General features: G+C 46.9%; 1 protein-coding gene across 5 annotated transcripts in view; it reads right to left on the bottom strand.

Annotated features, from left to right (window-relative positions):
• Nucleotides 1–24,413, bottom strand: part of LOC119969595 (nucleolar protein 4-like) — a 430,219-nt gene that overhangs the window by 314,543 nt on the left and 91,263 nt on the right. For all 5 annotated transcript variants that reach the window (XM_038803408.1, XM_038803407.1, XM_038803409.1 and 2 more), the window contains exons 3-4: nucleotides 9,459–9,570; nucleotides 9,003–9,112 (exon numbers count right to left, since the gene is read on the bottom strand). In XM_038803408.1, coding sequence (XP_038659336.1) covers nucleotides 9,003–9,112; nucleotides 9,459–9,570 — 222 coding nt within the window. The remainder of the gene's footprint in view (nucleotides 1–9,002; nucleotides 9,113–9,458; nucleotides 9,571–24,413) is intronic.

Below are 24,413 nucleotides of genomic sequence, written 5' to 3' on the forward strand. Positions count from 1 at the left end.
ATTTAACAACTGTTCTAGCTTCAATTACTGTTTGTCAGAGAGAGTTCCAAACCTCTATCACCCTTCGAGTGACAAGGTTCTTCCTAATATTTCTCCTGAAGTCTCGCCCTAATTTTTAGACTACAGCCCCTAGTTTTAGAATGTCCAATCAGTGGAAATAGTTTATCTACCCTGTCTTTCCCTGTTAATATCTTGAATACATTGATCAGATCATCCCTTAATATTCTAAAGTCTAGCAAAAACAGGCCAAATTTGTGTAATCTCTCCTCGTATCTTAACCCCGTAGTCTAGGTATAATTTTAGCAAATCTACGTTGCACTCTCTCCAAGGTCAAAATATCCTTCCTGCCCAGAACGGCTTACAGTACTCCAAGTGGGGTCAAACTAGTGTTTTGTATAGTTGCAGCACAACTTCTGTGTTTTTGTACTCCAACCCTCTAGATATAAATGCTAGCATTTCATTAGCCTTTTTGATTATTTTATGCACATGACCCCAGCATTTTAAGGACCTATGCACCTCCAAGTCTCTATGGACATCCGCTGTATTCAACCTCTTTCCATTTAGAAAGTACTCTGCTTTTCGCGTCCAAAATGGATAACTTCACACTTGCTTATATTGAATTCCACCTGCCACAATTTTGCTCATTCACCTAGTCTGTCAATTTCTCCTTGCAATTTTGTTCTATCATCTAAGCCAGGCTTTCTCAAACCCAGGGTCGCGAGCCACAGCATTTTGCCTTGTTCCATCCGACTGGCACCCAGATTATCCAATGGGTGATTAGCTTTCCTAACGTCACATCCGACGACTAATGTTCCGCTGATCAATGGAGGAGGCGGGGTTGGTACTTCCGGTGGTGGGGCTGTTGGAGCTCGGTGCCTGTGAAGGACAGAGAGAGCGGCTGTGTGAAGTTTGTGTTAGGGGTGAGAATGGCGGGTCACAATGCTGGCAGTCAGCCCCAGTTCACGGACTTCCACAAGTACTTCAATGTCTACACCATCACAGGGAGGAGGAATTATGTGATAACTACATAAACAGGGATTGCAGTAACTTGTTTGTTCTTCAAACTGAGATCCAAGAAGAAGGAACCAGCGGCAATCACAGAAAATAAATTATGGGTGGTTCTCCTCTGGGGCAGGTCAAATGGAATTTAAGCACCAGCAAGTGAAATCTGTGAATGTTTGAAACGTCTGCAAACGCATCACTATAATGGTGTATTATAAGTTATCAGTCTTCACAAATACAACTCATGGGACGCCATGTGCTGTTTAAATAAAAAAGAGAATGCCGTCCATATGCATGCCCCTCAGGCAGATCCAGCAGTGCACAGGCTCGGTGCCCAGTGGGGAAGAATGCCACCTCCTGATATCAGCGCACTATCTCAATACCGTCTCGTCCTTACGCTATCCCAGTACTGTCTCCTGATGTCAGCGCGCTATCCCAGTACTGTCTCCTGATGTCAGCGCACTATCCCAGTACTGTCTCGTCCTTGCATCAGCGCACGTTTACAGTATTGGCGTCTCCTGACGTCACCGTGCTGTCCCAGGACCAAATTTCTTTTTAAAAACTGCAGAGTCTTTGCAGCAGAAGTAGTGAGAGAGAACAGACCATGCACCCGGCACGCACACTGACATCACGCAATTCGTGCTTTGGCCGCTAAATCCTGGAGGAGAGATTCCTCCATTTTGTAGCTGCCAGCAAGCAAACAACAGGAGTGTGTGAAGAATTGAAGATGGATCAGTATAATAAGGAATTGATGTTTAGAGTCACAAACAGGCCAGGATATCACAACTGAATCTGCTGGAGAGAGCTTCTTTGGAGACTCCACGGCAAGAAAAAGCAGTGCTGGTATGAGGTCCAGAGACTCTGATGAGCAATCCATTAAGACGAAGCTGAAATCGTAAACAAAGCAGCATAAAGAAGATTCTTTGAGGTATAGCTTTATTAATTGTGCCAATGCAAATCAGGTTGCAATGCCCATGTGCGCTATATGCAGGGAAGTACTAGCAAATGAAAGATTAAGCCCTCAAAACTTCAAAAGCATTTCAAGACTAAGCCTGGTGGGTTTGAGGGCAAAACACTTGGGGGGCGATTCTCCGCTCCGCGGACCAAGTGCCCATACCGTCGTGAACGCCGTCGCGTTTCATGACGGCGCAAACAGGGCCCGGGCACGACCTATTCTGGCCCCCACAGGGGACCAGCACGGCGCTGGAGTGATTCACGCCACTCCAGCGTCTCTACGTGGCGCCAAATGGACGCCGCGCCAACCCGCACATGCGCAGTTGGGGTAGCTCAATCCTGCGCATGCGCAGTTGGGATAGCTCAATCCTGCGCATGCGCTGAGAACTTTTTACGTGTGCCGGCCCCGACGCAATATTGCGTGGGTATTCAGGGGCTGGCCCGCCGATCGGTGGGCCCTGATTGCGGGCCAGACCCCTTCGGAGGCCCCCCCCCGGTGAAGGATTCCCCCCACACCCCCCGCACAGGTTGCCCCCCTCGAGCGTTCCCGCCGGCAGCGACCAGCAGTGGACGGCGCCGGCGGGACCCTGTCGTGTCGGAGAGGCCGCTTGGCCCATGCGGGCTGGAGAATCGCTGGTTGCCATTAGCGGCGATTCTCCGAGTGGCCCGGTGCGATTCGCGCAGCGCTGGTTTCGGGAGGGGGTGGGAGAATCACGTGCGGGGGTCAGGGCAGCGCAAACTTGCCATTAGCGCCGATTCTCCGAGAGGCCCGGTGCGATTCGCACAGCGCTGGTTTCGGGAGGGGGTGGAAGAATCACGTGCGGGGGTCGGGGCAGCGCGGTGCGATTCACCCGGCGCCCTGGCGATTCTCCCACCCGGCTTCCTGGCGATTCTCCCACCCGGCTTGGGAGGGTGGAGGAGGGGGGGGGGAGAATACCGCCCTTGATTTTTTTCAAAAGATGCAGCAACAACCTAAATCATCAGCTGAAGCCCTTAACAGAAATGTAATATTGCATGACAAAGCAAGTGAGATCTTGAAGACCAAGCGGGTTCACTTGACGCTTTAAAGGTAAGCAAAAATGTCAGCCACAAAGCTCGGGCAGAGTGGGCCCCGAAGGTGGTCTGACTAGTGTGGGACCCGAAGGATGGCCGTTTGGTAAAAAAGGGTTCAGGGCAACAAGTTTGAAAAACATTGATCTAGGCTGTCTGCAATGTCAGCTAACTTTGTGTCATCAACAAATTTAGATGTATAACTTTCTATGCCATTGTCCAAGTTATTAGTGAATGTGAATAATTGAGCCCCAGGCACATTGACTAAGGCACAAGTCAATTGTGTAATGGAACACTCTCCACTTGCCTGGATGAGTGCGGCTCCAACAACACTCAAAGCACGACACCATCCAGGACAAAGCAGCCCTCTTGATTGCTTCCCCTTCCACAAACAGTCAAAGCCTCCACCACCGACAAACCATGGTAACCATGTGTACCATCTACAAGATGCACTGCAGTAACTCATCAAGGTTCCTTCGACAGCACCTTCCAAACCCAGGATCACTACCATCCAGAGCATCAAAAACTTGGGAACCCTACCAACTAAAGGTTCACCTCCAAGTCACTTACCACCTGACTTGGAAATATATCATTGTTGGTTCACCGTCGCTGGGGCAACATCCTGGAACTCCCTCCCTAACAGCACAGTGGGTGTGCCGACACTTCAAAGACTGCAGCAGTTCAAGAAGGCAACTTCCCACCACCTTCTGAAGGGCAACTAGGGATGGGCAATAAATTCTGGCCTAACCAGCGACACCCACATCCCGTAAATGAATTTTAAAAAAGCTCCCTGTCCACTACCTTAGTCACCTCTTCAAAACATTCAATATTAGTCAGGCATGACTTTCCTTCGCCAATCCATGCTGGCTCTCCTTGATAGATTGAAATTTTGCAAGGTGTTCAGTTACCCCATCCCCGATTATAGATTCCAGCAATTTCCCCACCACAGATGTTAGGCTAAACAGTTTGTAGTTCCCTGGGTTCCCCCTTTCACCCTTCTTAAAAAGTGGAGTGACATCCAAACCAGAGGGACAAAACCGGAATCTAGGGAATGCTGAAAGATTATAATGAGGGCATGTACAATGTGCCCCTACTTCCTTTAACACCCTCTGGTGGAAACCATCAGGTCTTGGGGATTTGTTCCATTAATTTCTGTTACTGATGTTGTACTTGCATTAATTGTAATATGTCCCTATATTCTAGTAACTGTCTTTTGGCAAGTTATCCTCCTTTTCAATTGTAAATACTTAGGCAAAGTAATTGTTCAACATGTCTGCCATTTCCCCATTATTACTGACAATATCTCAATTTTCAGCTTTTAGTGGGCCTACATTAATCTTGACCACCTGCTTTCCCTTTGTAGAACTATAAAATTTCTTCTTGATTGTGATGTTCCTTGCAAGTTTCCTTTCATCATCCCTTTTAGTAGCTCTTGCAAGCTCTTGTTTTGTGACCCTTTGCTGGTCTTTGTATCTATCCTATTCATCCGGATTTGTGCAATGTTTTGCATTTTTGTTACCCCTTTCTTTAGTTTTATGCTGTCCCTAACTTCTTTAGTTGTCAATGGCTGTTGTGAAGTGGAGCCTTTTCCTTTTGGTATATACTCGCTCTGCATCTAGTTAAATATTTCTTTAAATATTCTCCACTGATCTTCAGTCATTTGACCCATTAACAGATCTTCCCAGTTTATCATGGACAGTCTCTGTCTCATCCCATTGAAGTCAGCTTTGCTCAAGTCTAAAATTCTAGTATCTGAATTGTTCTTTTCACTTTCAGACGCTACACTGAAATCAATCATGTTGTGATCACTATTTGATAAATGTTCATGCACAGTTAGTCTGTTAATTAAATTTGGCTCATTACTTATAACTAAATCTAATGTTGCCTGTCCCCTTGTTGCATCTAAAACATATTGCTGCAGGAAACTATCCTGGACACATTCCAGAAATTCACTACTTTTCTGACAGATGTTTGTCTGCCTTTCCCAATTTATGTGTAAGTTAAAATTCCCCATTAATACTACTCTGCCTTTGCAACACAATTGCCTATTTCTGCATTTATACAATCTAACACCTCAGCACTGCAACAGGGGGCCGATACACAACACCCATTACAGTTTTAGATCCTTTTTTGTTCCGCAGTTCCATTCAGTAGTTTCTTAAAGTTGGGACGGAGTGTCGTATGTTGTAAGAGCTGATCATATTGTGATGCTGGTTTAGCCCAGTGGGCTAAACAGCTGGCTTGTAAAGCAGAACAAGGCCAGCAGCGTGTTGTGTTATGTAATATAGAATAACACAAGCTGCCACTTGATGCAGTTTTGAGTAAAAGATGCTCCAGACTTTGAAGTGAGTTTAGTGTGTTTTATTGAACTATTAACACAGTTCTCAATGAGTTCGACACTCTGCTAATCTAAATGTAGTAACTCCGTCTAACTGAACCAGCCTTGCTCTAAACCAGGTGCTGGGGTGTGATGCTGATGATACACCTGTCTCACTCTGTAGATGTTGGTCTGTGGAAAGAGGCGGGGTGTGGGTGCCTCATCCCTTTTATAGTGAGATACCACCCCTGAGTGTCCTGACTGCTCATTGGTCGTGTCCTATTCTATGTGTTCATTAACTGCATATTTGCAAATCATGACACAGCAAAGGTTCAATTTCCGTACCGGCCTCCCCTAACAGGCGCTGGAATGTGGCGACTAGGGGCTTTTCACAGTAACTTCATTTGAAGCCTACTTGTGACAATAAGCGATTTTCATTTTATGCACAGTCCATAACACCATACAAAGTACTGTGACAAAGCTAAACATGTCCCCATTGTCCTTCTTGACCAGTCTGTAGCCGTTAACATGATTTACCACACCATTCTCCACCCTTGCCTGGCTGGGTGAATGTGCTCTCAGCTGACTCGATTTTGATCTATCTGATCAAAGCAATGGTGTCACTTGCAATGGCTTCTTCTCACCCCCATACTTACCTCTGGAGACCCCAAGGATCTAGCCACTCCTATTTCTCATCAACATGCTGATTACGCCATCTGAAAACAAAGGGCCCATTTCTACAAGTACGCTAATGATACCCAACTCCACCTCATCACAACTTCTCTCAATCGCTCCACTGTCTCTAAATTATCAGACTGTTTGCTTGACATCCGGTGTTGGATGAGCAGAAATTTCTGTCAAATAAATAGTGGGAAGACCAAAGCCATCATCACCGGTCCCAGTGTCAAACTCCATTGCCTGGACACCGACTCTATCCTTCTCCTCCTTGGAGGTTGAACCAGACTGCTCGCAACCTTGGTGTCGAACCTTTGATCCCGAGATGAGCTTCGAATCACTTCTGGGCCTTCACTAAGACCACCTATCTTCAGTGTAGTAACATTGTCTGAATCCATTCCTACCACAACTCGCTACTGAAACCTTCATCCATGCCTTAGTTACCTGTAGGCTTGAATATTCTAAAGCACTTTTGGCTGGCCTCCCACCCACTACTCTATTTCATTCTTTTATGGGATATGGGTACTGCTGGCTATGTCAGCATTTTTCTGCCTATCCCTAATTGCCCCGAGAAGGTGTTGGCGAGCTGTCTAATTGAACCTCTGTGGTCCATGTGGTGTAGATACATCCACAGTGCCATTAGGAAAGGAGTTTCAGGATTTTGATCCAGCGACAGTGAAGGAATGTCAATATAGTTCAAGTCAGGATGGCTTATGTGGCTTGGAGGGATACTTGGAGGTAATACTGTTCCCATGCATCTACTACACTTGTCCCTCTTGTTGCCCATATTATAATTCAAGTCCTGTTCGTCCATCACCCCTGTGCTTGCTGACCTACATTGGCTCCTGGAGTTAAGCAACACCTTGACTGTAAAAATCTCATCCTTTTTTTTCAGATCCCTGCTTCTGTGATCTCCTTGCCCACAACGTTCCAGTATAAGATATATTCTTCAAATTCTGACCAATTTTAATCAACTCATCATTGGTGGCTTTGCCTTTCTGCTACCCCGGCTAGAAGCTCTGGGATTACCTCTGAAAACATTTCTGCTTTGCTACCTCTATCTCCACCTTTAAGATGTTCCTTAAAATCTAATTCTTTAACCAAGCCTTTGACCAAGACTAGTTGTCGGCACCTGTAAGGAATCGTCGAACCCACGGCAGCATGGTGGCTCAGTGGTTAGCACTGCTGTCTCACAACGCCGAGGTCCCAGGTTTGATCCTGGCTCTGGATCACTGTCCGTGTGGAGTTTGAACATTCTTCCCATGTTTCTCCTCCAAAGATGAGCAGGCTAGGTGGATTGGCCACGCTAAATTGCCCTGAATTGGAAAAAATGAATTGGGCACTCTAAATTTAAAAAAAAGTATCATCGGATCTCTTGAAAAAATAGTGGCCACGGTGGGCCCATTCCAGGGCCTTCGAACCTTAGTCCCCACCTTGGATCTGCCAATTGAGATAATAGACCTGCCTCTTGCATAAAGTGGGACCTTCCACTGGGAAAATCCAATTTCACAGCAGCCTAGTAACAGAGGTAGAGTCATGTCATAGATCGTTCCAGCCTCCTGCTTCCTGCATCGGATGGCAAAATCAGGCCCTGCATGTCTCAGTGACAGTTCTTCGATCTGATTGGTTGAAAAGACACTATTCACACAGTCCTCAGATATCTTGTAGAGGTCACCAAACTGAGTAGGATCTCTAAATGCTGTAGGTTCCTGCTCGAAAGCCCACATGTATGTGCGCAGCTGTGAGTGTAATGAGTAATAGGTGCTTTTCCTTTCATCGCTGACAGCAAAATGGGAGCCTTTATCTTGAAACTTCCTCCAACTCTACATTACAAGGCTTTGCCCATCTCCAACCTACATAGTCGTCAACAAGTTTTAACATCCTTATGCTATAGAATACTAGTACGGTAGTGGGTATTTATCCCAGTTATTTTATGTTTAAAAATTTACATTAACTTCCATAAAAATAGCAGATGGAGCTATTGTATATATTGGAATTCACTAACCAATTGATAAAAGATTGCTGAAAATTGCCAAATTGATCATTGGAATAAACATTATTGCAGAATTATTTAATTTTTTGAAAATATTGCTTAGGACAGCATTGAGATGAGGGCAGTATTTTGACAACTATTTATTTATTTTTACAAATACCTTTAAAGCAGACATTTTGCTGAAATAATCAAGAAATAAGTATAAACATTTCTACGAATAATTGAGATATATATTGCTATAAAATCCATTCATTAATTGCAAATCTTTAACACCAGAGGGCAAGCTTGGCTTAAACAACTACACAATCGTACATAATAAATAACTCATCAAACTGAACTATGCGAAAAGGCAAAAAATGGCTCATCAATCAGCTGCTATGAAACTTATAAACTTCATTAGGTAAACCGACAAGTGTATTTTTGTTTCACTACTTCCTATCTCCTCACTGTCATAACTTATTTTCTCCTGGCTCATCTATATCTTCCTTTACTTTTTCAACTTGTTTCCAGGCCTCGGGGAATAGTACTTATTTGGACAGCATATAGGAAACAAAAGGCATACTATATCACTTTATGTCAATATTGGCGCACTTTTTTGACATGCTAATATAAATAGCCTTTCTCGTTCCTATTGTCTATTTTTAATAGAACTTTGAATTCACCAAGCGCATTCTTTTTGTGCAAAAATTATTAGAGCAATTAACATCAGACTAAATCAGTAAAGGTGCACTTATTTTGTGGCATCAGTCTGCAGAAGGTAGGTATGTTATTTACCCAGCAAAGCTAACATAAACATGAACCACTTGGGCATAAGCTTTGTTACAAGATTATTCAGACACAGGTTTTAATTAGCCTGAAATCCCAGCAAGAATATTTACTATTCATAAAACAATTTGTTCTATTGGTGCTATCAAATTAAACAGTAAAATGTTGCATTAAATAGAAGTTTTATCGATTAAACCAGGAAATCATAAAAATGTACTCTAAAATGTCATTATTTGTCAGACTTACCAGTTCTTGAGGTGCACTCATAAACTGGAGTTTCATCTGTTTCAGGTATGTGGCAGTAATGGGCATATTGTAATCTATTATGCCAGCCAATGATGAAGGTCTTTCATTTTCTGAAAATGTGAAAAGAAAACTGCATTATGATTTATTGTTTCCATTATTAAAAATAAATTTACAGTATCCAATTAATTTTTACCAATTAAGGGGCAATTTAGGATGGCCTATTCACCTAGCCTGCACATCTTTGGGTTGTGGGGGCAAAACAAACACTGGGAAAATGTGCAAACTCCACCCACAGTGACCCAGAGCCGGGATTGAGCTTGGGACCTCGGTGCTGTAAGGCAGCAGTGCTAACCACTGCACCACCGTGCTGCCTTGATTTATTGTTTCCATGCGTCAGGAATGAGATTCATTGTTCCTGCAGAAATATACCAGATTTAATAAATCTCCAGTATTTACCTTTTGTGTCCACACCATTCGGGTTTATGTGCATTCGCTTTTGACATTCGGTGCAGCTCATTAGAAATCTTGTCACTGCTTCTCTTGGGAGAAATGCATATGTCTCAGCAATCTGGTTTTGAGAAATGGAGAATATTTCAGTTAGTATGAAACCACTATTTGATTTACAACGGCAATCTGTAATTGAAGACATAAAATAGTGCGGGACAGAAAAGAAACCTTCCTTCACGCTTATTAAACACCTGTCACTTCATGACTTAATCTGTATAATCATTGAGTGTTAGCATTTGTAGATTATATTGCAGCAACAATTTTATTCTAAAGATTTAATTGGTTGCCACAGAAACCCAGTACATCCTTAGAATGATCTAAACAATTTGTAAGTGTGCCATATGATTTATAAATAAGGTTCAGTAAGTGGAAACGCACATAAACAAATATATCTGAGTTACATCTTCTACTCTTACATACAATTATTTCCTTACTTTATTCATTATCAGTGGAAAATTAGTTTGATTGATGGTTAATTTCAATATTTTACAAGAATATTTGTTTAAGAACTGCAGGAGTGTACTGACGGAAACACAAAGCGCAATTACGTTTCAACTTCACAAAATGTTATAAATGAAATTAATGTTTTATTGAAAGCATTGAGAAATAACTTTATTGGCCTTTCCACAGCACAGACTATAACATTTTTATTTTATACTTCTTCATACAATTTTCAACCTGCTCATGTGATAGTTGCATGTCCTTGTCGTCTTTCGAGCACGACTATCCTAAATGCTGTATCATCATAAAAAATGTTTATAAAGGGCGGCACAGTGGCGCAGTGATTAGTACTGCTGTGTCACGGTGCTGAGGACCCAGTTCAATCCCGGCCCCGGGTCATTGTCCGTGTGGAGTTTGCACATTCTCCCCATGTCTGTGTGGGTGTCACTCCTAGAACAGAAAAATGTGCAGGGTAGGTAGGTTGGCCACACTAAATTGCCCCTTAATTGGGGAAAAAAAAATTTTTTTAAATATTGAAAAAATATTTTTTTTTGGAACTACTGCGCCCTACTTTTAACCAGTCCCTCTAGCCTCCCCGCCATATTTCCCCGATATCAGTAAAAGCAATAATGTCCCACACACCTGGGCAAAGTGCACACTCAAGTTTTCCATTTACACTAAGGGACAGAATCATGGTTACTCACTGCTGGACAACTTTTAACATGTGTTTTTGGGGCAGTGTTTTTGGAGCAAGTGCTATTTTAAGTTTTTGTCTCAATCAGATTATTTATTTTCTACAGATAGTCTACAAATTGATCCATTTAGTTTGCCGGCTACCCTAACCATAAACATTATAAGTGTAACATTCTGATTGTGTGTGTGCCCCAGAAGAAAATGTTAACATAGTATGTGACAAAGGATCGTAATATAATCTATAAAGTAAACTAAATCAGTACGGTCACAAAAATGTTCTATTCCCTAGCTTCACATTTTACTTTTTAGAAGATGATAGATCATCATTTGATAGATCACCATGAACAGCATGCATTTCTGTAGTTCCTTTAATTTAGTAAATGTTGCCACGCATGTCACAGGAACATTAGAAAGCAGAATACACCATAGAGCTATGGTATGTAGGCAGATAAACAAAAGCCTGGTCAAAGAAGTACGGTTTAAGGAATATCTAGAAAGGTGGAGTGACGGAATGGTGTATGCAAAGAATTCCAGAGCATAGGAGCTTGGCAGCTGAAGGCAGTCACTGATAGTGGAGCGATTAAAATTAGGAATGCTCAAGAGACTAGAAGTAGAAGTGCACAGCTGCCTCGGAGTGTTGTGGGACTGGAGAAGATTACAGAGATGGGAAGAGACGGTGTCATGAAGGAATTTGAAAATATAGATGAAAATTTTAAAATAGAAGTGAGAGACAATGTAGGTCAGCAAGCTCAGAGATGATGTGTGAATGGGTCCTGGTGGAAGATTAGATGATTTTAAATTTACGCAAGTAGAATGTGGGAGGTGGGAGGCTGGCCAACAGTGCCATGGAAAAGTCTAGAGATAAAGGCATGGGTGAACAGTAGATGGGCTATGGCAGGGGGGGAGTCAGATGATGTTATGAAGGCGGAGGTATGTCAGCTTAGTGATGTGTGGATATTTGGTTGGAAGCTCACCTTCAGATCAAATACAACAGATTCTTTTTACGCAAAGAGTGGTGAGGGCGTGGAATGCCCTACCTGCAACAGTAGTGAACTCGCCAACATTGAGGGCATTTAAAAATTTATTGGATAAGCATATGGATGATAAGGGCATAATGTAGGTTAGATGGCCTTTAGTTTTTTTCCATGTCGGTGCAACATCGAGGGCCGAAGGGCCTGTACTGCGCTGTATCGTTCTATGTTCTATGTTCTATTTCAAAAGGCGTGTTTCAACCTCAGACATTCGTCAGGTAGGGGACTGGAGTTGATTGCTAGCAAACAGAGCCTGCAGTGGAAAGTCAAGAAAATATCTGCAGTTCTCCCAATATTTAGTCTGAAGAAATTTATGTTTATCTCATACTGGATGTCAGACAATTCATTGAGAGGTGATAGTGAAGCAGGGCAAGATGTCGCAGCTTACATGTGACAACAAGTGCTATGTTTTTGGATGATGTCACCAAGGGATAGCATTTTAATGCAAATTGTGAGACGGTCAAGGATAGATCTTTGGGGCCACCAGAGATAATGATGTAGTAGTGGGAAGTGAAGCCATTTCAGATGATTCTCCAACTATAATAGATAGGAACAGAACCAGGTGGATGTATCACATGCAGTTGAGGAGGAGAATGGGGTCAGCTATTCCGAAAGGTACAGGTTAGGCGAGAAGGACAGGACATTTTTGGAAGACAGGCTGATTTCTATTCTGTTGATGTACAATATTGTTGCGTAGTTTGAACTGCAATGTTTTATGCTTTTATTCTACTTTTTTCCCCTGAATGCTGATCAATTATTCTGGATGCAATGCAATCACAGTGGTAATAGCAAAGTTCAGATTTACTGTGGCTTTCTCAACACCAGCAGAATTAGCTAGATTATTTGATGGTATGTGATTATACTAGTAAATAAATCATGGTAAAACAGAGTTCATCAAAACAAATTCCAGAAGTATTGCATTTCATGGCAAACATTTCCTGTTTTCAGGGGAAATAAAGCTGCATGGATGGATGAATGATACAAACCAAAGACTGTAAAACATTATTCTATACACCATGTACACTACATAATCAGGCACATTTAGCTCTATTAGCACAATAAAATGAAATGTTTAACTCGAGTATGCAGAACGTAAAATAGCTATTGCTTCTGCTTGCCAACCGGAATCAAAGATTCATTAAGATTCCAGCATTTGGAAAACTGTTTATTTGGATTGTTATAGGTCTGTCCAAAATCAGGCTTAGCGTCGATCAAAAGGTTTCCTGTGCTAAAAATGATGAACCATCATCAAAAATGTCTCCTTGGCATTCTTGTAACCAAATAAATACATGAATACATACAGAATCAAAAATCCTAACTTTTTTTAATTTTTTCAATTAAGGGGCAATTTAGCATGGCCAATCCAGCTACCCTGCACATTTTTGGGTTGTGGGGGTGAGACCCACACAGACACGAGGAGAATGTGCAAGTGGCTCACGGACAGTGCTAACCACTGCGCCGCTGTGCTGCCCTAAATGCCAAGTTTTAACGGCCTACAACAAACAGTTTAATTGAAAAATTAGATATTAATGGTTATACTGTTCATATATTAGCTGAGTATTGCAAATGCATTCCAATATCTATGATTGTGATGAAATGGGGCACTTCTGGAGTGCATTTAAATGTGTATCTTAATGAAGCACATTTGTAAAAGTGGCATTTCGCCCACAATTCAAATCATCCTACGTAGGTGTTTGCTTCCAATAACTACATACCGTTGTACTTGAGCCACACATATTAATAACACTTAAAACCTGTTTTATACATACATTTAACAAAAAAAGCACAAGTTCTCATTTGTTGAATTCAGAACCAAATGATTAATAAAAATTAATATCAATGGCACTGTTACTTTAATCAGCTAATATTGATTAAATGTTAATTGTTTCAACTGAGCAGGTATTCTGCACAGGATCCAATGGTGCCAACTTTAATGTCACTTTCATGTTAGTCTAAAGGCTAAAATCACAAATTTGAGGTTGAAGAAAAATTGTATTCTCATTTTTGGAGACAATGAAAAGTATCACAAAGGCAAATTGTTGTCAACATTTTAATTGTTTATTTATCTAAACAAAAACTGAAAGTACCTCCTCTCCTCACAGCAGGAAACTGAATCATTGTTAAAACTGACATTTCTTTCTCTCCTTGTACAAATAATCTCAGGGGCAGTAAAGGATGAGCCACGACCCCCACGTCCCATTGAAGAATGAAAAAACAAATAATGCATTAAATTATAGAATAATAAACTTGGCTGTCTTTCAAATTAAGCTGTTTCAATTATTGTAATATGAGAAAGCATCATTTTATTATGAGTTGTCTAGGCATGAGCAGGGGAACATGCTTCTAATTTGAAGTTATCCTGTCAATTATGAAATTAGATAAGCAGATTTTACACTCGTTATCAAGTTATTCCCAGAATGTTCAGTAGAGCCTTGAAGGGAAAAGTAAAATTAAAACTTTTTCATTTACAGTTTAATGCCTGAAAAATCCTACAATGTTTCACAGTCCTGGCTAAATTCACAGGCTCTCCATTATACAAGCTGAAAGGCTATTTTACCCTTTAAAATAAAGGGCCAATATTAATATTAATAAGTATAAAATAGTATGTTCCATGACTGTCAATCAAAATGATTATGAGCAATCGTCCTGCAGAATTTGTGAAACCTGAAACAATCAATTGCATATCAGAATTCTCTTTTCACCCTTCACAAGCATTCGCAATAAAGTGAAATGAAATGAAAAATCGCTTATTGTCACAAGTAGGCTTCAAATTAAGTTACTGTGAAAAGCCCCTAGTCGCCACATTCCGCGCCTGTTCGGGGAGCTGGTATGGGAATTGAACTGTGTGCTGGCCTGCTTGGTCTGCTTTAAAAGCCAGCTCTTTAGCCCTGTGCTAAACCAGCCCCTAGTGGCTGAACCATCCCGGAGTGGCTGAATTAATCACGCAAATAGATGCAAACTGATTTCTAGTTTGGCTCCCATATTCTACTCTCTGTAAACCCGAGATCATCCAAAGCGTGCAGCAAATCACTTTCCCCTATCACCCTATGCTTCCTGACCTAGACTGGCTTGATTTAAGAATTCTCATCATGGTTTTCAAATCCCAAAATGTATTTGTCCCTCCCTATCTCCAACGTTCCAAGAATTTGTGCTCCTCTCATTCTGGCCTCTTGTGTAATCCCGATTAGGAATATATAATGTAGGAGCAGGAGTAGACCATTCATCCCTTAACTTCCTTGTCTATCAAAAATCTGTCCAGCTCTGCCTCGTGTAAATTCAATGACTAACCCTCCATTGCCCTGTGGAAGAGAATTCTCCATATTAATGACCCTCAGAGGGGAAAACAAAATCTCCTCTCCTCAGTCTTATTAAACTGTGGCCTCTAGTTATAGTTTTCTCCACAAATGGAAAAACCCTCCTGGTATCTACCCTGTCCAAATTCCCTAAGGATCTTATATATTTCAATAAGATTACCCCTCATTCTTCTAAATTCCAGTGGATACTGGCCCATACTTACTTGATAAAATAAGCCCTTCAACTGAGGAAAGAGTTGAGTGTGCTTTCTTTGAACAGCTTCTAACGCGTTTATATCATTTTTCAAATAAGGAGACCAAAGTGTACACAGTATTCCAAATGTGGTCTCACCAACCACATGTTTGCAAAGGCGACTTCCGGTGTGGACCATGGAGTAAGTGGTCACACACAAGGCAGCGCCTGCCCAAGGTTACAGAAAAGAGCTCTTTTTTAATCAATACGGGGTGGAATTTTGATGAAAAGATGTAGGTGAATGTTGGAGGAGTAATTTCCCCCAGGAATGGCATGTCTCTTGGTTACCAGACCCAGCAGAAACAGTGAAAGATTTGGCTGGAGTTGGAGCAAAGACAAAAGCCTCTTCCAGCATGAAGGCGGGGGAAGGGCAAGCTCAAAGGCTTCAAGCTGACTTGAGGGCCTTTATAAAAGCTGAACTCGAGCAGCAGAGGGAACAACTGTGAAAAGATCTCGCCACGGCTGTGATGAATGTATTACGCCAATAATCCACCATTGTATTTGTATCTGTGCTGTTGCCCTTGTATTTGTATCTGTGCTATGCTCTTGCCCTTGTGGGCTTCTCCTATGGGCCATTATATGGCATTATCCATAGGGGAACATATTGGGGCATGTATGGGCTCCGCCCATGGCTTCTCCCCTTGAAGGGAGGTATAAAGAGCAGTCGACCTGTAGGCGGTTCTCAGTATTGGATCAGTCGCAGGCAGGCACTGTTCTAAGTTGATTAAAGCCACGGTTTACTTCTACTCTTGTCTCGAGTGAATTGATGGTCGCATCAATTTAATCAACTTAAACGCAACTATGGAATCGGCCCTCAAACCCACCCGACTGGAACTCGATCTGTAGGCCGCGGAGGCGAAATAAATTGTTTCGCACTGGTCCGCTGCTTCAAGGCCTATCTCGCAGCCATCTCGCAGCCTTCTCCATGCCTTCCGTCACTGGCGAATAGAAGCTGAGCCTCCTCCACACACAGGTGAGCCATCGAATCTCTGTTCAACTCGGCGAGGCCTCCTCCTGCGCACACGCCCTCGTGATGATCGAACGCCTCTATGTACGGGCCATGAACGAGGTCTACGTGCGACACATCCTCACCACTCGCCGCCAGCGCCCCGGGGAATTGCTAGAAGACTACCTACGCGACCTCAAAGTCCTCGCACGCAGCTGCAACTACCAGGCCGTTACGGCCACTCAACATATGGAACTCGCTGTCCGAGACGTCTACTTGGCGGGAGTCCGGTCCAACTACGTGAGACAGCGGCTACTTGAAAATGGGGCCCTGGACTTGGATCAGACGATAAAGTTAGCCTCCTCTCTGGAAGTAGCATTCCAGAGCCTTCACGCGTACCCGGCTGACCACGTGTGCCCCTCGTGGACCCCCGACCAAAGATTACCCCAGGCCTGTGCCGCGCGGTCACCCGCCCATCATGGGGGGCTACCCTGCTATTTCTGCGGCCAGTCCCAACACCCCCGGCAGAACTGCCCGGCCCGTAACGCGAACTGCAAGACATTTCACCAAAGTTTGCCTGGCCAGGTCCAGGAACTCTAACTCACAGACCCGATCCTCAGACTCACAGGGCCGCAGACCCCGCAGAGTGACAGCATGTCTGCTGACTCCGCCCCCTGCAGACGAGTCATCAGCCTCGTGCTATCTGTGGGGGCAGCCACCTTCTAGCCCTCACAGCACGTGAGGGGGCCGCCATCTTGGCCATCCTCCCCCATGCGGTCGGCCACGTGCGATCCATGGTGGTCCCCATCTTCCTCACCGCCCGCTGCTACGCCGCTCGACGCACATGATCAACAAGGCCAGCCATCGCAGAGCCGCCCCAGCACCTCCGACCACGCCGGCTACCCGCAACTCAGCGCGGTCACCCTGGACCAGTCGTGACCCAAGCACCTCCGGAGCTCTATGATGACCGTCCGGGTAAACGGGCACAAGGCGCCTTGCCTTTTCAACTCCGGGAGCACAGAGAGCTTCATTCACCCGGACATGTTAAGACGCTGCTCGCTCACAATATTCCCATATTGTATTTGTATCTTTGCTATGCTCTTGCCCTTGTGGGCTTCTCCTATGGGCCATTGTATGGCATTATCCATAGGGGAACATATTGGGGCATGTATGGGCTCCGCCCATGGCTCCTCCCCTTGAAGGGAGGTATAAAGAGCAGTCGACCTGTAGGCGGTTCTCAGTATTGGATCAGTCACAGGCAGGCACTGTTCTAAGTTGATTAAAGCCACGGTTTACTTCTACTCTTGTCTCGAGCGAATTGATGGTCGCATCAAAGACCATTGAAGAAGCGGTGACGAGACTTCCGGTGGCGGCCATGGCGGAGTAGGTCGCACATTCGGCAGCTCCCGTCTGGAACGGACTCTCGGACATTTTTCAGGCCTCTTCAAGGACTTTTTGGGGCAGATTGGTGAAGTGAACACTGCCAAAAGGATTCCCTCTCTGTTGTATGGATAGCTGGACCAGGAGTGGCCGGGTGAAGCGTTTAAGTCCCAACAGACAGAAGCGTGCGGAGCGGGCGCCGAGGCACGGCATGGCGGCCGATATAGACCAGGGTGCATGAGCGCAGTGGGCACAGGAGCAACAGGAGTTCCTTAGGGGCTGTTTTGCTGATCTGAAAAAGGACATGCTGGCCCCGATGAAGGCATCAATAGACCAAATGATCCCAACTCAGGCGACACAAGGGAAAGCGATTAAGGAGATGGAGAAAAAGCTATCCGACCATGAGGACGAGTTGGTCGTATTGGCCCTTAAGGTGGAGGCGCAGGATGACCTCCACAAGAAGTGGCAGGAGAGGCTGGAGGACATAGAGAACAGGTCCAGGAGACAGAACTTGAGAATTGTGGGCCTCCCCGAAGGTGTGGAGGGGTCGGATGTGGGAGCATTTGTGTCCAAGATGCTGGAGATGCTGATAGGGACAGGGGTATTCCCGCGACCCCTGGAGCTGGACGGGGTGCACAGAGCCCTCGCAAGGAAGCCCAAGGCGAATGAACCGCCAAGGGCCATGGTGGTGAGATTTCATCGCTTCTCAGACAAGGAACGTGTCTTATGGTAGGCAAAAAAAGAACAGAGCGGCAGGTGGGAGAACAGTGTGATACGCATCTACGAGGACCTGGGTGCGGAGCTGGCCAAGAGTCGTGCTGGATTCAACCGGGCGACGCTCTTCAGCAAGGGCGTGAAATTTGGGACGCTACACCCAGCGAGGCTATGGGTCACATACAAGGAACGGCATCACTATTTTGAGACACCGGACGAGGCGTGGTCATTCGTCAAATAAGAAAAGCTGGACTCGAATTAAAGGACAGTTAAGCTTTGGTGGAATGCAGCAGTGTGGCTGGGTAACAATGTACCGTTTCTAATATAAGATTGTATGCAATGTTGGGTGTGTGTAAGGGCTGTGGTGGTGGCTGGAGGGTGCAGTGTTTTTGGCAAAGTTGAGATACGGAGGGGGGAGGGGGCCCTGTGCTTTGTGCGATTTTCCGGGAAGTTGGAGCCTTGGTTCAACAAGTGTCTCCTCACAGGGCAATGTTAGAGTCTTCTGTTTATTTTTTGTTTCGTATTACTATTTACTCACTGGGGCTGGAGAGGTAGTTTAATTGGTTATTCACGTGGGGAGAAGGGTCCGGGCAATGAGGCGACAGTCTGATCGGCGCCAGGGGTGGGAGCTGCCAGTGTCAGCATGGGGGGTGAGCAAGTGCCCAGCTGGTGCTTGGCGGGGGGTTTTGGGTTGTGGGGCTGTTGGGGGGGGGGTGGAATGCTGCTTTGCTGACAGAGGAGGTATCAATTTCGGGGTACCAATTGAGGGTCGGGGCAGCGGCTCCCTGTGGGGGCGCTCGAGGAAGCGAAGGGCGCGGGCTCGAGGTTGGCCAAGAAAGGATGATGGCTAGTCGGGGGGGGGGGGGGGGGGTTAGTGTGCTTCATGAGACACATTAAAGCTCGCAGATCACACGAGATGAGAAAGGGATGGGTGGGCCAGGGTATTCCATTCAGGACTGGATACGAAGACCGGGGGGGAGCAATTCTGATCCGTAAGGGTGTGACATTCGAGGCTGGAGAATTATGGCAGATAAGGGGGGTAGATATATGGTAAGTGGAAAGTGGGAGGGGGTCCGGGTGGTGTTTGTGAACGTCTATGCTCCGAATTGGGATGATGTGGAATTTATGAGATGCATGCTAGGCAAAATCCCGGACTTAGAGTCACACAACCTGATCATGGGGGGAGACTTGAACACAGTCATTGACCCCGAGCTGGACTGGTCGAAGTCCAGGACAGGGAAGCGACCAGCAGTGGCTAAGGAACTGAAAGGTTTTATGGCGCAGATGGGGGGGTGGGTGGATCCCTGGAGGTTTGTGTGGCCGAGAGCGAAGGAGTTCTCTTTTTTTCTCCCGTTCATAAGGTTTATTCCCGCATAGACTTCTTTGTCTTGAGCAGGGCATTAATCCCAAAGGTGGCGGGGACAAAATACTCAGCAATCACAGGGAAAGAGCGAGTTGTTTGTGATCCAGGCCAAGGGGCAGGAGGAGAGACTGAAAGAGCTGCCACTCAGGATGGTAGAGAAAAGTTTTCGTTACCTGGGTATACAGGTGGGCAGGAAATGGGATGCCCTGCACAGGCTCAACCTGACCCAGTTGGTGGAGCAAATGGAAAAGGTGGGACATGCTCCCGCTGTCACTAGCAAGGTGGGTGCAGACCGTGAAAATGACTGTCCTCCCCAGATTTTTTTTGTCTATCAGTGCCTCCCCATCTTCATCCCGAAGGCCTTTTTTAAGTGGGTGAGTAGGATCATTACGGGCTTTGTGTGGGCGAATAAGACCTGCGTGTAAGGAGATAGTTGTGTTGGAGCAGTCGGAGGGGGGGGTTGGCGCTGCCGAATTTTCACAACTGCTACTGGCGGCTAATATACCTATATTAGGAAGAGGGCGATGGGTGGCGGCGTGGGAGCAGCTGGAGGCGGCGTCATGTAAAGTACTAGTCTGGGAGCTTTGATAACGGCTCCTTTGCCGTTCTGCCGGACCGTTACTCCACAAGTCCGGTGGTGGTGGCGACACTGCAGATCTGGGGAAGTGGAGGAGGTACAAGAAGGTGGAAGGAGATCGGTCTGGACCCCGATATGCAACAATCACAGGTTTGACCCGTGTAGGATGGATGGTGGGTTCCGAGGTTGGCAGAGGGCAGGCATCAGAAGGATGGGAGATCTGTTCATAGACGGAAGCTTTCCCAGTTTGAAGGCGTAAAGGACAAATTTAATCATGCCGCAGGAAAAGCCTTTAAATATCTGCAAGTACGAGCTTCCTGAAAAAAACAGGTAGTGGCCTTTCTGACGCGCCACACTGAGGATACAGGACAGGGTGGTCCCGGACATTGGTGGGGGAGGGGAGGTGTCGGATATCTACCAGGATCAGAGCGGAGGAAACCCCGGTGGAGGAGCTAAGGGCAAGTGGAGGAGGAGCTAGGTGAGGTGTTGGAAGAGGATCTGTGGGCAGAGGTCCTGGGCAGGGTTAATTCCTCCTCATCATGTGCCAGGCTCAGTCTAATTCAATTAAGGTGGTCCACCGGACACAATGACGGCAGTGAGAATGAGCAAGTTTTTTGGGGTAGAAGAAGTTGTATGAGGTGCAAGTGCAGCCCTGCAAACCATGTCCACATGTTTTGGGCATGCCTGGAGCTCAGAGTTCTGGCAAGGGTTCGCGAGGGCCATGTCCAAGGTGCTTAACACATGGGGGTGCCAGAGTCCAGAGATAGCAACCAGAAGACGGGAGTTCAGGGGGCGAAAGAGGCCGACGTCTGGCCTTTGCCTCCTAGTAGCCCGGAGACGGATTTTATTAATGTGGAGAGACCGAAGCCCCCGAGCGTAGAGACTTGGGTTAAGACATGGCTGCTGGGTTTCTCATCCTCAAGAAAAAAAAGTTTGCCTTAAGAGGATCTACGCTAGGGTTCTCTCGGAGGTGGCAGCCATTCGTCAACTTTCTCAGGGAAAATTAAAAATGTCAGCAGCAGCAGCAATCCGTGGAGGGGAGGGGGGTGGGGGGGGCGGGAGTGCTTCATTGGGATGGTGTGCGAAGACTGGGTCGCGTGGGGTATGTCTATTTAATTGTTATTGTATATCTCTTTTTGCACTATGTTAATGTTCACTCTAGTTTGTTTGTTATTATGGTTACTACTGGTTAGGAGGAGTCGGAGTATTTTCGGTACACCGGGGGAACGAGGCAGGGGTGTCCCTTGACCCCTATTTTTGCGCTGGCAATTGAACCCCTGGCTATGGCGCTGAGGGAGTCGAGGAACTGGAGGGGCTGGTGCGGGTGGGGTGGAACACCGAGTGTCGCTCTATGCGGAGACCCATTGTTGTATGTGGCGGACCCGGTGGGGGGAATGCCGGAGGTGATGAGGATTCTCCGGGAATTTGGGGACTTTTCGGGGTACAAGCTCAAACTTTGGGAAGAGCGAGCTGTTGTGGTACACCCGGGGGACCAGAGGGGGCGATTGGTAGGCTCCCATTGAAAAGGGCGGAGAGGAGCTTTAGGTACTTGGGGGTGCAGGAAGGCCTGGGGCCGAGCTGAGCTGGGGGCCCTGCATAAGCTTAACCTCACAAGGCTGGTGGAGCAAATGGAGGAGGAGTTTAAGAGGTGGGCGTGTTGCCGCTGCTCTGGCGGGTAGGGTACAGTCAGTCAAGATGACGGTGCTTCCGAGATTTCTGTTCCTGTTTCAGTGCCTCCCCATCGTTATCCCGAAGGCCTTTTTCAGATGGGTTAACAGGAGCATTAGGGTTTTGTGTGGGCACGTGGGACCCGAGGGTGAGGAGGGTGTTCTTGGAGCGGGGCAGGGATGGGGTGGCTGACGCTGCCCAGCCTCTGTGGGTACTATTGGGCTGCCAATGCAGCAATGGTGCGTAAGTGGGTGATGGAGGGGGAGGGGGCAGCATGGACGAGGAGGAGATGGCGTCCTGTGTGGGCACGGGCCTGGAGGCACTGGTTACGGCGCCGCTGCCGTCCAACAAAGTATACCACGAGCCCGGGGGGTGGTGGCCCCTTAAAATGTGGGTGCAATGGAGGCGGCACAGGGGGAGGTGGGGGCCTCGAGGGATCCCCGATATGGGGGAACCACGGTTTGTTCCAGGGAGAATTGATGGCGGGTTCCTGAGTTGGCACAGGGCAGGTATCAGGAGGTTGGGGGACCTGTTTTAGACGGGAAATTTGCAAGCCTGGGTGAGCTGGAGAGGAAGTTTGGGCTCCCCCCGGGGAACGCCTTTCGGTACATGCAGGTAGGGCGTTTGTCAGGCGGCAGGTGGCGGGGTTCCCTCTGCTGCCGCCGCGTGGGATCCATGGCAGGGTGCTCTCGGGGGTGTGGGTTGGCGGGGGGAGGTCCAGCGGCGTACCAAGTGATGCAGGAGATGGACGAGGCCTCGGTTGAGGAGTTGAAGGGTAAATGGGAGGAGGAGCGGGTGAGGAGATTGAAAAGGGGACGTAGGACGCCCTGGGGAAGGTGAACTCTCCTCTTCTTGTGCGAGGCTTGGCCTCATACAGTTTAAGGTGCTGCACAGGGCTCACATGACCGGGACAAGGATGAGCCGGTTCTTGGGAGTGGCGACAGGTGCATTAGGTGCTCTGGGAGCCCAGCAAATCATGCCCATATGTTCTGGGCATGTCCGGCATTGGGGGAATTTTGGAAGGGCGTGGCAGGGACGTTGTCGAGGGTGGTAGGATCCAGGGTCAATCTGGGCTGGGGCTCGCAGTATTTGGGGTTGCGGAGGAGCCGGAGTGCAGGAGGCGAAGAACGAGGCCGGTGTTCTGGCCTTGCGTCCCTGGTAGCCCGGCAGAGGATTCTTCTTCAGTGGTTGGACGCGAGGCCCCTAAGCATGGAGGCCTGGGTCAACGACATGGCAGATTTCTCAATCTAGAGAAGGTCAAATTTGCCCTAAGGGGATCAGTGCAGGGGTTTTTCAGGAGGTGGCAGCCATCCTGGACTTCCTGTCAGAACGATAGAACAGGCCAGCAACCCGGCGGGGGGGGGGGGGGGGGGGGGGGGGGAGGATGGGGAGGGGATATTTTGTTGTTTTGTAGTAAAGGGACGGGCATAGTTCTGTGCCAATGTCGGGCATTAATTCATTTCCTCTTCTGTGTATACACGGGGGGGGTTTCTGTCCTGTCTATTGAAGGACGGGCAATGTTTTGGGGGAATGATGGGTGTAGTTTATCTCTTCCGCTGTGTATGCGCGGGGGGGGGACGGGACACTGTTCTTTGTTAAAAAAAAAGTCTGTCTTTTTGTTGTTGATATTATGCAAAAATTTGAATAAAATTTTTTTTTTTTTTTTTTAAATGGTTACTACTGGTTTATTATGAAAAATTCTACAAAACCTTAATAAAAATACTTTGCGAAGGCGAAGATAATGCTGGGAACGACTGTTTTCCCACAAATCTCTTTAGGACTGCCGTCATTTGACCTAGGAGTGATTTTGGGCGCGATTTCTCCACCCCCCACGCGGGTGGGAGAATAGCGGGAGGGCCTCCCGACATTTTTCACGCCCTCACGATATTCCCGCCCCCCTCCCCCCACCCATGGCCGGCCCACTGCCACAAATTGCCGCTCACCGTTTTTTTACGGTGAGTGGCGATTCTCCGAGGCCAATGGGCTGAGCGGCCGGGCTACAGTGGCGAGGCCAATGGGCTACAGCAAACACACCTGTTCGCTGCGTCGTGAAACGGGCGCCAGATGCCCGTTTGGGGCATTCGGGGGCCCGATTGGCACGGCAGTACCACGGTGCCCACCGATCGCTGCCGTGCGTCCGAAACGGACGCACTCTTTTCCCTCCGCCGTCCCGCAAGATCAAGCCACCACGTCTTGCGGGGTGGCTGAGGGAAAAAGACGGCAACCTGCGCATGCGCGGGTTGCAGTTGTCCAACCTGCGCATGCGTGGCCGACGTCATCGGCCGCGACAGCGGCGTGACGCTTGACGTGCGGCCTTGATGACGTCGTCAAGGCCGCGCTGCCGTGACGCACGGGGCCGCGCTCCTAGCCCGCCCGTGGGGGAGAATCGGCCCCGTAAGTGGGCGTGAAGGCTGCCGTGGGTCACGGCCTGTCCCACAGCAGCCTTTACGATTCTCCGCACGGAGAATCTCGCCCAAATCTCCCGGAACTGAGCCCCTGTTAGTACCAAACGATTATCAACATGGAAAGTGTGGGCAGGGTCCAG

Source organism: Scyliorhinus canicula, chromosome 7 (genome assembly GCF_902713615.1).
Source record: "Scyliorhinus canicula chromosome 7, sScyCan1.1, whole genome shotgun sequence".
Taxonomy (NCBI): Eukaryota; Metazoa; Chordata; class Chondrichthyes; order Carcharhiniformes; family Scyliorhinidae; genus Scyliorhinus; species Scyliorhinus canicula.